The 12,685-nt window shown below is 42.4% G+C and overlaps 1 protein-coding gene across 3 annotated transcripts in view; it reads left to right on the plus strand.

Moving 5' to 3' along the window:
* LOC147060896 (A disintegrin and metalloproteinase with thrombospondin motifs 2-like) overlaps positions 1 to 12,685 on the plus strand; it is an 83,787-nt gene that overhangs the window by 26,394 nt on the left and 44,708 nt on the right. For all 3 annotated transcript variants that reach the window (XM_085905896.1, XM_085905895.1, XM_085905897.1), the window contains one exon: positions 9,868 to 10,039. In XM_085905896.1, the coding sequence (XP_085762022.1) occupies positions 9,868 to 10,039 (172 nt within the window). The remainder of the gene's footprint in view (positions 1 to 9,867; positions 10,040 to 12,685) is intronic.

Here is a 12,685-nt window from a genome sequence, read left to right on the forward strand (position 1 = left end):
CAGGCTTGTCTCGAGGGATGAGACTAAAGAGCTAAGTCTTGTGCTCTTTTAATTTAATTACTTCCCCTTCTCTTTGGCTCCCTCCTCCCAGCCGGTATATCACACACTCCCTCCTTTGTAATCCGCCCATCTTTATGCTCCTTTGTCTCCTGCTCATCTCTACCTGCATGCTGATTCCCCGAGGTGGGGAGAGGAGGTGACCACGGCACACCCACATCTTGCGGAATCCTGCCCGTTGTCACTCATCCCTGTCGCCCTCTCTGGTTCCCAATGCAATTATTGATTTGAAGTTTCACACTGTAGTTCAGCAACGTGTGGAAAGTTGTGTGTCAGAGTGATGGCCAGATTTTGTGTATTTTGGCCTAGGCTTGACCTTGATTACCACGGTGACGGTGAGGCTCCTCATTAGTGCTGGACTGGAGGAAACAGTTGAGTAATGAGGGAGCAGCATTGTCCCAAGGCACAAAACACACACACACACACACACACACACACACACACACACACACGCAGGTATAAATGCAGCACTTCGTGTTAGTTCTTCCATGCACCTGCTGACACCTGCACTTATGCAAGAAGCCACGGACGCACGCACACACACACACACACACACACACACACACACACACACACACACACACACACACACACACACACACACACACACACACGCACACGCACAGACACACACACACACACACACACAAATAATACTTGCGAGTACATCTCAGTCTCATGGCCCCCCACTCACTTGTCTCGCCTCACCTTCTGTTTAGTGTTTTTCTCTCCCACACACATTCTGCCTCTTCCCCCGTCTCTCGTCTTCCTCTTTCTCTTCTTCCCACCAGACAGACCTGGCAGACCTTGCTGCCCAGTGACTTCCTACAGACCTGAAAATGTCTTAGTGTCGCCCCCCAGTGGCTCCCCTCAAATTGCAATTGCAAAAGACTCCAATGCCCAAAATGTTCCTTTGATTAGTTATAGTACCCAGGTGAAAAGGTTGAGTCAAATTTGTTTGCATTTATATATCAATAAAATGTGGGATGATGAAATGCAGGGCAGCACAGGGCAGTTAGCGCATGCAACTCCGAGTTCTGAGGTTTTCTTGTTGTTCCTGGACTTCTCCAGCTACTGCGGCTTCCTCTCACATTGCAAAGCCATGCAGGTTAGGTTAATTGATGATTCTAAATCAGGGATGAGTGACCTAAATAATGAATCATTTTTGTCAGCGCTACAGGGGAGGGGCATATGACAACACACTTCCTAAACAGATGTACGACAAAAATATGTCTAATGTTCTATTTTAAGATGAAAGTAACTACTGTACCATATTTGAGAATCAATGATACATATCTTAGAGAAAGAGTGGCAAACTACTCAACTCTGATTGAATTCCCATGATATCACTGTGCTTGATTGGCCAGCAAGCTCACCAGAACTGAATCCCAATTAGAATTGTCAGAAGAAGCTAAGGGACATTCCCAATAATGCAGATAATGCTTCTCTAAAATCAACCCAAGATTTCTAATATTTCAGCAGGATCATAGATGATCAACATGATAAGAAATGCAATTTCCAAATAATGCACTCTGTGTGTGTAATGATCCATTATAATGACTTTGACTTTTTGAAATGAACTAATGAAATAAATTGTGTTTTCCACAGCATTCTAATTCAGTGAGATGCACCTGTGTCTGAATGAGGTGTTTCCATAGGTAGCTTCCCTCACTCTGGTTCTGCAAAAGACAAGTTGTATGAGCTCTCGCCGTGGTCCCATTAGATTAATGTGCAACGATTCCTTTGGGTCAAAAGAGTGGCGAGCATGGGGCAACTCTCAGTTGGTTCCTGTTCCTGCCCTTAGACAAAGCATTAGCTCTCCCACCCAGATATCAGGATAGTGAGCAGGTAGGGGAGGGTCTTCTCGCCGCTCTGTTGCTAGGCTACAGGTATAATAGATGGGGCGATATTGAGAGACACTGTTGATGGAGATGAGGTTGGGTGTCTGCGCTCGTGTGTGTCTTCATGTGATTGTGACAGTATCAGGGCGGGGACTCGTATGGGGGATGCAAGGTGCGAAGCATACAGTAATATTTTAGAGTTGAGTCATAAAATCGTGTCTGTGACTTGATATCCTACACTAACCTTTTATGTACATTCCAACCCAATTAGTGTCGGGTCACATAAATGTTAGTTCATACTTTTCTCTTTCAAAACTCAAAAAAAAAATGGAGGAAAGTGGATGAAATGACAAAGAAGTGAAGGGCAAACAAAAATGTGTTCACATCTTGGAGATACAGCTGCAGTTTTGTGATTGTTCAATGGTGGCAGATCTCAGGCCTGCGGCGGCTTTGTAATTCATTTAGTGTGCTGTTGTATTAATCACGGACTGCTTTAGACAACACTGCTCACAGAGCAGCTGTTCCGCTGCAATCATGGAGCGGTCAGCCGCCACTAATCAGGGTCATTTATCAAGCCCTAAGACCGCACGTAGCAAATGTGCACCCAATAAAATAATGTCCACACGTACGCGCACAAATCAATGTCTGAGTGGGGCGTGCACCCATCATAGATATTTGGCTGGTACTACATGCATCTATCTTTGTATCTATCTGTCCATCCATCCAACCAACCACCTATCCATTTATTTGTCCGTCCATCTGTCCTTAAAGCGCACCATATGCATCCGTCCCGTCCCAGGTCCCGTTTGGAGTTTTTGTTGTTGTTGTCGAGAGTTAACCCAATATGATCAAGCAACCACAAGCCAGTGCCTGACTGGAATGCCGTTTGCCTCGGTGCCTGAGTGAATTCCAATCAAGCAAGCGTATATCAGCTTTATGATTTATCACCTCACAACTTGCCAGCTTCTACACAAGGTACAGACCTTTTCTTATAATTCCACCTGCACCGAGTACAAACCCGCAAGAAACAAGGTGGATACATGTGCAGGAACAGGATAGTGTTCATTTTTCAAATCTGTCCTAACTGGTTCCCAACGGAATTGAGCACTCATAGGATTATGTTTTTGGGTTTCGAGAACTACAGTACTGCCAAAGTTAAGGCTACACAAAGTTGATGTTTTTTTTTAAGAAACCACAAACATTGATTCTAAACGTTTTGATCACTTCAGAACTGTTAGGTGAAACGTCTTCAACAAGCCAAGCTGCTTCAATTGAGCTATTGGGAACAACCATAACTGAGACGCTACAATGCAAAGAAAACAAAAAATGTTTGCGCCCAAATTTTCAGTGCAGTGACTTGTGCAAATGTTATGTACGCACTACGCTTAACTGCTTGTACCATTTTACTTGCTTGTCACTCCTTCCTGTATGGTTCCGAGAGAATACATGAGAGGGTGAGGCGATAAGAGCAATTACAATGGAAGAGGATTTATCAGTGCTGACAGGGATCTGACGACGGAGTAAATTATCTTTATTTGCTACTTTACTTTAGCTCTCAATCGGTTGAAATGAGTGGGTTCTGCCTCGCGGGCATCCTCTATTCTTTCCTCTGATTGAGAGGCGATGATGCTTATCGATCCCTTTCAAAGCAACCACTTCCTTCGCTCGGTGCTCGTATTCACACGGCTTTCTTTCAAGCTTCCCTGCTGACTACTGAAATCAAAGTGGCTCAGACAGAAACAGGGCGAAAGCATCTGTCCTGATGAGTGACAATGAGGCTTGGAAAGGAAGCCAGAAAGTGTGAGCGTGTGTGTGTTTTGTGTGTCAACCACTATACCGCTTGATTTGCCAGGCTGTCAGTTGTTAGCCGCCTGTGTCAACACACAAGCTCCCTGAACCAAAATTTCCACAGATCGTGTGGTTTGGGCTCAACAGGTCTGGCTTATGACTGCTATTTCTCGGACTTTATATAACTCTATGCAACATTTAGAAGAATACCCTTCATATGTTGAAGTGGGGGGCTCTTCAAACAGAGGAAGGCTATTCAAGATGTTCTAGAAGATAAGCAAGGCCTTCAAGTGAATCGCTTGCCCCGTGTTCACCACAAGTCTCACTTACCTCCGATCATTGACACGTTATCTCTCTTCTCGGGCTTCACATATAGTTAGTGTGAATGGCCGAGGGACCATGCTGTCCAGACCTTAAATGACCCTCCCTCCGGCTACCTCTCTATCTCTATATTCCACTCTCATACTGTGATCAAAAATTTAGGTCATTAGATGAACAATTTGCAAATGAGGTAGTGGAGACGGAGGAGTGAGTGGGAATGGGTTGCATGTGAGCGTGTGAGCGTTCCCTGACTCTGTGTGTGAGCATTTTGGCGACCACTCTATGTAATGAGTGGAGCAAGATGACAGGGTTGTGCCACTAAGTCCTCTATGGCTTAAATCATAGCGGCATCTGGCTTCAACCCCCAGCCCATATTCACACAGACATACATAACCTTACATTATCAGCGAGCTTCAGTATGTGTGGCGGACTGTGAGTAAAAAAATTGTGAAAAAAGGCTCTCTTTGTACATTTTAATATACTTTTATACTATACCCGGAAGGGGCCCGCCCCGCTATTTGAGATAGACTGGCTCAATTGACACCTTTTCAAAAGATCTCTGTTTTACGTCAACACAAAGTGTTGTCAATCGTGCACTTATCTGATGTAAGTGACCGGCTCTCTGTTTAAAGGGTACAATTCTGTACTTTAGCCCCTCGGCAGTATGTAGGGGAGATGAGAATTGATTTAAGCCGGTACGGAAAGAGGATTCGTTTCGCTCTAACCGCTGTTCAGGTAACTATTGTTAGATTAATTCCGTCATTTCCGGACGCCAGTTCCACTGAAATCAAAGAAACCCGAGGGTTGAGTAACTACTTTTTCTTGACCCAGGATCTCCTCGATTGCGGCCGTTTCAGCGGCTCTCCTTTCCTATTAAGATTGTTGCTTTATCCACTCGGAATAGTTTAGCTGTCTTTGTTAAGATGGCAGGAACTCGTTTATTTTCACTAGCGTGCACCCACACTAGCTGAGCTCAAGTTAACGGTTTCGAACCAGATTCTGACACTCCCTGGTGTCGAGGATTAAAACTGTCTTCATTTAAAAAAGAACTGAACGCTTTAAAGCATGACTATGATAGAGAAACAAAAGAGATGTAAAGCATAAAAGATCAAAATAATTATTAATTGAAATTAAATTATTCTAAAGTAGAAATTTAATGAATAAGCAAGAAAGAGAATTACAAGTTTCAATTGTTCGAGCAACTAACAATAATTTCCACTCACCATTCAATAGAGCAAAAATTATTCAGTCTTGAAGTTCTGTCGATTGAAAACTCAAAAATATAGTATAAAAGGGGAAGAGGCTAGAGGTTTAAAATGCTGTTTGGTGGAAATGTCGAGTGATCAGTTATCCTTGTTCCAAAATCCGAATTCTGTTCAAAAGAACTTGCTGGCCTAAAGAATGGAGACGACGACGCCCTAAAAATGGCTAAAAGGGCCGGAGGTGGAATCGAACCCACACCCCCCCTAACTGTGAAGCAGACGTGCTACCCAGTGCCCCACCGAGCCGCCCACCAAGAAATTCCCCTTTACCAATTTAACAATAGTTAATTTTGAAGAACTAACTTAAGTAGCCCCTACTCAGGCCCCCTTCTTCAGGTCTTCCATGTCAAGCCTTGAAATTTGGAATTTCATCTTAACCAATTCGTCTGGGCCAAATCCAATACACACTCACGCACCATCTTTTACCATTCTATCCACCATGTAAAGGTTATTGTGTGAAACAAGCTGATATTTTTAGTGACGTCTATCCTTAAGCCGCCTCATTGAATTGCCACTAAATTTTCATAGCAGCCTTATTTCTATAAGGGATTGATTCTTCTTTGACTGAAAGGCTGAATGAAACGAAGAACTACCGCATGTAGGAGACACACACCCACACTGGGCTGACTGAAGGACCTCAACAGGGTGTAATTTTTATCACCGCCACAACATCCGCTTACTGTGCAACCCGCGGGCAACTTCCACATGGCTTATGTTGCTTCTTTCATAATTTCAAGTCACCGTACTGTACAGCATATTAAGAATGCGGGTTCCGCCCCTGGTTGCTGGATGCTCGCTAAAGTAGAGTCCAGACATGGAGACAGCAGGTCTCCAAGCAAAGGTTTGTGGTTTATGTCACCATCTCATTGGCCATGAGGGTAATTATCACAACAATCTACACATTTTGAGTTGTGAGCTTTGAGGGTCTGTTTTGATTAGTTGTGAGCCAGATGTGTGCATGTGGCGCAGGTTACACTTTCAAGAAACGGTTTCCCCCCTTTAATCCTAAAGATAATAATGTAGCTTGTTCTGTGTATTTATAAAGTGATTGAACTGTGAACTGGGATAGATTTCACAACCTTCCAGTATGACTTGATGTGGGCGATATTGACGCTAATTCCTGCAATTTATTAACAGTGTGTCGGTCTTCAAAAGATAAGTTACCATAATAATGGCTTTGGCACAGATTTCCTTCACTTTGGCTTGCTGGTTCTTTTTTGTGAAGCGGATTTTCTACTATATTTGTGGTTCTTGACTATATTTACCATCTGCAATGTCTTCTGTTCTAAAAGAACTTAGAAGTTTCATTTCTGTTTCCGATTGTATCCCACATGCAGCAGTAATACTGCTAGAATTCAACCACAAATCATGCCCATAATTTCAAAGTTGTTAGGTCTTATCAAGTTCATTGAATACCATGGTAAATCATTCATTTAAAATGAAAGTTATTCAAGCAACCCCTCATCAGTTAAAATAAAAACAATGGAGCTGATTTTGAGTTTATTGTATTGATGGCATTAAAAAAAACAATTTAAGTGTCCCCATCCAAAATGGAGCCTTATTATTTTCTATTCATGTTACGCCCAGTCTCGTTTCTTTTCTCTCTGAAGGGAAGATGCGTTTTCAAGATATAGGCAAAGCGAGCAAGTTAAATGAACTAATCAGACGAAGGCATTCAAGTGTTTATTTATTGTGGAAGGCTGACTACCTCTACTGTTTTAGCCATACTGAAAAAAAACGTTGAACTATATCTCGTCATAGGTGAGTCACTTCAAGATAACGCAACTACGTACAGACTGAAGATTTCTTTCTCACTAAAGCAAATGAGCAATTCTTCTGGTATTAAAGTCCTCTAAAGGCAGAAGAAATAAAATGCAAATCTCACAAAGGTACAATTCTGACTAAGCTTTTGCGATTATTGAAACAATAATGCAGATTTAGTATTAGTCTTTTATAAGGTGCAGCTTCGCAGTCGCACTCATAAATAATGTGCTCGTTTAACAATTGAGGTATTATTGAGCTACCTTCTGACATCCACTTCTACTTAATGTTCCAGCATTTTGTTGCCACAACACTCAAGTGGCTCTTTCTAGAAACCAGCTGGTGTTGGTACATACAGTACATGCTGAGCTCTCCTGGATATAACATTCGGACAAGCTGCCGTGTAATCCCCTGGAGTAGCACCAGGAGAAGATGTTCATTGTGGATTTGAGTGCCCACGCTTTGAAGCTGTGTTGACTTCAGCTTTTCAAAGGACATGTCCACTCACATGATCCCCTCCCTGTGACCCCCCCCCCCCCCCCCCCCTCCCACACACACACACACACACACACACACACACACACACACACACATACACCCACGCACCACTGTGCCGGTTCAGATCGATCCAACGACGTCTCTGTCCCACATGTCATCTTTTTTCTTTGACACAGCGCTTCTCTCTGCGCTGCTTGGTATTCTGGAGTGGCAACGCATGCACCATCTAAGATCCGTCAGCTCCGATCGGAATGCCGCACCACGGCTTTGGGGAGATGCGGGGATGAAACGAGAGCAAGGAAGAGAGCAAGTGAGATGACAGGTCAATGGCTAGTTGATGTGGTTTTGCCACCAGAGCCTCGGGCTTATAAAGAGAAAGACAGAATGGGGGAAAAAAAACTGGAAAATAAGTGAGGCTTTGCAAGAATTTAGTGGGATTTCACACAGGGAGTTATAAATTGTAAATATTGTTCAACTGAAATGTTTTTGGGGCGTGACTACATCCAGTACATTCTGTTTATTTGTGGCTCTTTCTTAACAAATTTCCACTCCAAAGCGTTGTCATTGTACCTTTTCCCTCATGACTCTCATCTCTCGCAATACGTTGCCTTGGTGATTACCAATTGTCTTAGCCAGGCATACGCATTAAGACTACGTGTACAATTTCACAGTGTGTATTCTCCAACAAATTTTCAGCATTCTGCTACTGTGATTCTTAAATTGTATTTATCCTCCCTCAGTCTCCCTGTAACTATCAGCCAGTCAGTGTGTGTGCATGTGCGTGTGTGTGTTGGTAAGACAGATGTGCAGAATTACAAGACAGGAAGTGTTGGTCCAGGATAGGAGAGAGACAGTCTCATCTCCTGATATGGCCATTTCACACATCAGGTGTCACTCTGGCCTCTGCTGGGTCCCACTCGGGATCAGCGCTGCTGCTTCCTCCTCAAAGTAAAAGACTATTTCTGTCTTAAACGTGTCAATGATTGAAACGGTCACTGGGGACGATTATATTCTTTGTGGTCTTCACAACAGCAGGCATGGTCAGCTTTTTAAATGAGGTGGTGAACCATTTATTAACGAAATAAAGAATTGTGCAGGCAGAATTCTTCGCACAGTTAATTGTCATATAAGTTCAGTTACTGTATAGTAAATGTTTTCAGCACTGTAGTAAAGCTGACAAACAATAATTGGTTTTCATGGTCATTAGATCCATTTTCTACCTGGTTTATCGTTTGATTTGTTTATCATCGGGAATATGAGCCAAAGAAAACAGACAAATAATGAATTTAAAAAAAAATGCACAGCCAGAGAGGTCAGGGAGAATGTCAGGTTTTTGTCCAAGCTCTGGTCTTGTTAATATTTTGGACTTCATTTTCCTTTGAATTAAAGATTTTGAGTGCTATACGGTGGCAGTAAACTCAACTCAACTCACTTCACAGTAAGCAGCACTTAAGCATACTTAACAATTCTTCAAAAAAAAGAATCACCTTTACTTTCCAGTAATTAAAACAATAATTATCTTGTATATTTAAAACAACCATTTACAGTAAGTGGCTTAGCCTTTTAGTAGAACGGCTTAACAATATGTCCATTGATTTCACTACTAACCTGTTTTGCAAACGGATGAAACTCGTATCTGAAGGCAGCACTGTCATTTGAAAATGATCTTATCTAAGCTCCATAATAGTAATCCAGACAGCCCATTGTGTGTCCGTGTAGCAAATCAGTGTTGCAACAGGCCTTAATTTCACCTTTTTGTCGCGTCGGTCACACTGACACCAAAAGCAGCTGCTACACAACACAAGATATTGCAGTCCTGATCATACAGCATCCACATAAGGAGAAACATGCACTGCGTGAATGTCCATCTTTTGCGTTGGATTCGGCATTTCAACATAGCAGAAAAATTAGCCCGGTTCAGATGTGCCACTGCTTCAATGAAAGATGCTGGAAACGGTCAAAGTCACGAATATAAAATTAAAAAACTCACAACAAGCAGTTTGAAGGGGATGGTAACACCAAACTAACCCTAACCTGGTAGTAAATGACGTCACTTCTAACATGCCGGACCTAAATTAATGTAACAAGGGACCCATTCGGCTGCCTAAAAACATCACTTTCTAAAAAAAACCTAGACCTTCTATACAACGTGCTTTTGGAGTTAACGGGATTCCCAAATTTTGGACCCCAAAGTCTGCGTCAAATCGGGAATTAGCTGTATTTGCATTTTAATGGGGAAAATTCAAGTCACATTTACATTATTTGTATCCATACGTTTAAAGTTATGCTCTGTATGCTGGTATCATGTATCAATCTATCTTATCTGTTTTTTTTTTTAGGCTGGTATGATCAAGACGGAGCAAGACGAGTACTTCATCGAGCCTGCGGAAAGGGGCGATGGAGTGATTGAGGAGGAGGAGTCAGGAGGAGGAAGAACGCACATCGTCTATCGCTCTTCAGCCGTAAAGAAGGCACCCATCGACAGCTCAGTTGGAGACTCTCCCTCCAGAGGTCAGTCTGTCACTCACACTGTGCGTGTACTGTATACTGGGCGTGTGAATCTCTGCGATAAAATCATACATGAATGAGGTCTAATACAATTTCAAGATGGCACACTTTAAGATCAAACGATTCGATTTGATGCACTCATCTTTTAAAGCCAAACTCATCTTCCGATTCAAATCTCATTTTGTTACAACCTTTCCTCTTTTTCCATGGGCTTGTTTTTAACAGATCTGATTCTAAGTCTTGCTCACAAACCTGAAATGCATAGTGTTTTGTTGTGAGAATAGGATTCTAATCACCACCTGCGCCCCTACCTCAAACTATGCATAAGAAATGACAGCCCTTTTAGCACCATGACAAAATTACCAAAGCATTCTTATGCACAAAGCCAACAAGTTGCAGAAGGAATAGAAAAAAAAAATCTCACATGCACTGCACAAACGCATCCAGCTGTTCCGACACAAATTATCCAGAGATAAAGGTGTGACATGGAGATGTTAGCACCGTCTTATTCCTCAAGTTTTAACAACTTCCGTGGTTCTATTTTCTATATTTTACTGCTTTGGCTTCCTCAACAATTAACCTGCTGCTGTATTTAGTTTTATATGAGTCGAAACAACAGGGCAGTTTCATTAAACGGGCAAAAGAGAAAAATAATGAAGCGTGAAGAGATATGATAAATATTGGTTAGAATCACTTTATTCAGACATAGGGTACAATATTTCCTTCAAATTGTGTTTCCCTGGAACAAACCCAAATATGACACAATTATAAAATGACCCCGACCTTAAAGCGGAAGTCAACCCAAGATGTCAAAACTTCCAGTTTAATCTAAAATTTACAACTTTACCAAGTATTAAAATAAAAAAAATAAAAATTCAGAACATGGCAAGTACCTAATTGTGTAGGGGAGGCGCATTTTTGCTCTCCGGTCGCAAGAATATAAGAATATATTTAAAATGGATATATTTTTTTAAATGTCAGTCAGGTCTTAATTGTTCATGATTTCAGAAACACCTTTTGCCAGGAAAACACCACTTCAAGCAAATAATAAAAATAGGAATACCAACGACAATGGGCAACATTGAGACTACTCTCTAACAATCAGAACTCTCACCCTGTGTGTGCTGGAGTCGAGATGAGATTTCTAATGAGGATTTTGCCAAGGCTGTGTCTTCTTCCTACTCGGAGCATATGACACTCCAATGTCTAATAATACACAGAAGAAGAAGAGAGTTTCCATAGGAACACCCAGCGAGGACACACTGCAGTGGAGTAACACTGATCTGCTCCCAGATGCTGCTGACACCTGAACACACCTTGCACGGCGACACGAAGATGCAGAATGCTCACACAGCGAGGGTGTAACCACACACACACACATCTTCTTTGATCATGCATGCACACACTTGCGACTTGTGCGCAACATCCCACTGTTTCTGTTGCCTTTGCATCCATGAAGGGTGGGGTGTGGATCGATAGTGTGGGATAAAGCAGACCCTTGCGTGTTCGTGGGTGTGTGTGTGTGTGTGTGTGTGTGTGTGTGTGTGTGTGTGTGTGTGTGTGTGGTGTGGTGGGGCAAGAGTTCTGCAGATGTCTGGCTTGAAATGTTGCAGACAAGCGGGCATTTGACTCTCTCTCGTTTGTCTTTTCTCGGTTGCAAGTTTAACGGTTCCATCCGCTCACATAGAAATCATTTTAGCTACTCAGGCCATTTACATTCATCTTCTCACTTCATCTTAAAAGTCAAGCCTCTCTGCTTTTATTCGCCCGTATTGTCTTTCATTCCTCCCAGTGGATCAATCAGGGTTGTTAGCAAATGAATTAATAATCAATCAATCATTTCTGGAGATGTCCTTCACCAAAGTCTGTTTAATTCACAGCCTGTTATTGAATGCCAGACTCATTTCCTGGCTAAAGATAAAAGAGAAGGGGGTTATATTTAGCAAGGCGAGATGAAGAGGGAAACGAGATTGATCAGTTCCTTGCACCATGAACTGAGGAGGTGTGAATCAATGTCCCTAGGAGGAAGGAGCAGGCGTTATCATTCAGTTGGCATTTGTCAATTAATTGCTGCACTGCGAAAAAAAAGAATAAAAATGAAGCTTTGCCATATTTGGCCAGGCAAGCTTTGCACCATTCTTCAATTTGTTTGACTTTCTTTTGAGCTCTCATTTTGTCCACAGGGCACAACCCGACTTCCCAAATGTGGCCCCAGACAAAACCTATCATGCGTCACTCTGATTGTTTCCTGTACTCTAGCATATGTATGTCTGTTGCTACTGCAGCCAGGTTTCAACACGCATTTGTAAGCATTCCGTAGCTGAATTCTAGTCGGGGTCATCCAGAGCTTTTCTTTTAATCCCCATGATGTATCACAATCACCAAAAAATATGAGAATTGCCGCCAGCCAGGCTTTTATCAACGTGGCTTTTGTACATCGTCCTATGATTCTTTGCACTTAAATGGGGGTCACCAACTTTTTTGATCACTTCTGCAAGGAAGCAAATAATTATTGGTGAGCTATACTTAGAATAGGTCCACAGGCTTGTCATGTGGTCCTTGGAGGCTGGCCTTGGGTCACCATGTCGATGCCCCCCCCCCCCCCTTATCTAAATATGTTCCTGTTTGGTCACACTAAATGACTATCTA

This window comes from Syngnathus leptorhynchus, chromosome 2, assembly GCF_054491065.1.
Source record: "Syngnathus leptorhynchus isolate UIUO chromosome 2, UIUO_Slep, whole genome shotgun sequence".
Classification (NCBI taxonomy): domain Eukaryota; kingdom Metazoa; phylum Chordata; class Actinopteri; order Syngnathiformes; family Syngnathidae; genus Syngnathus; species Syngnathus leptorhynchus.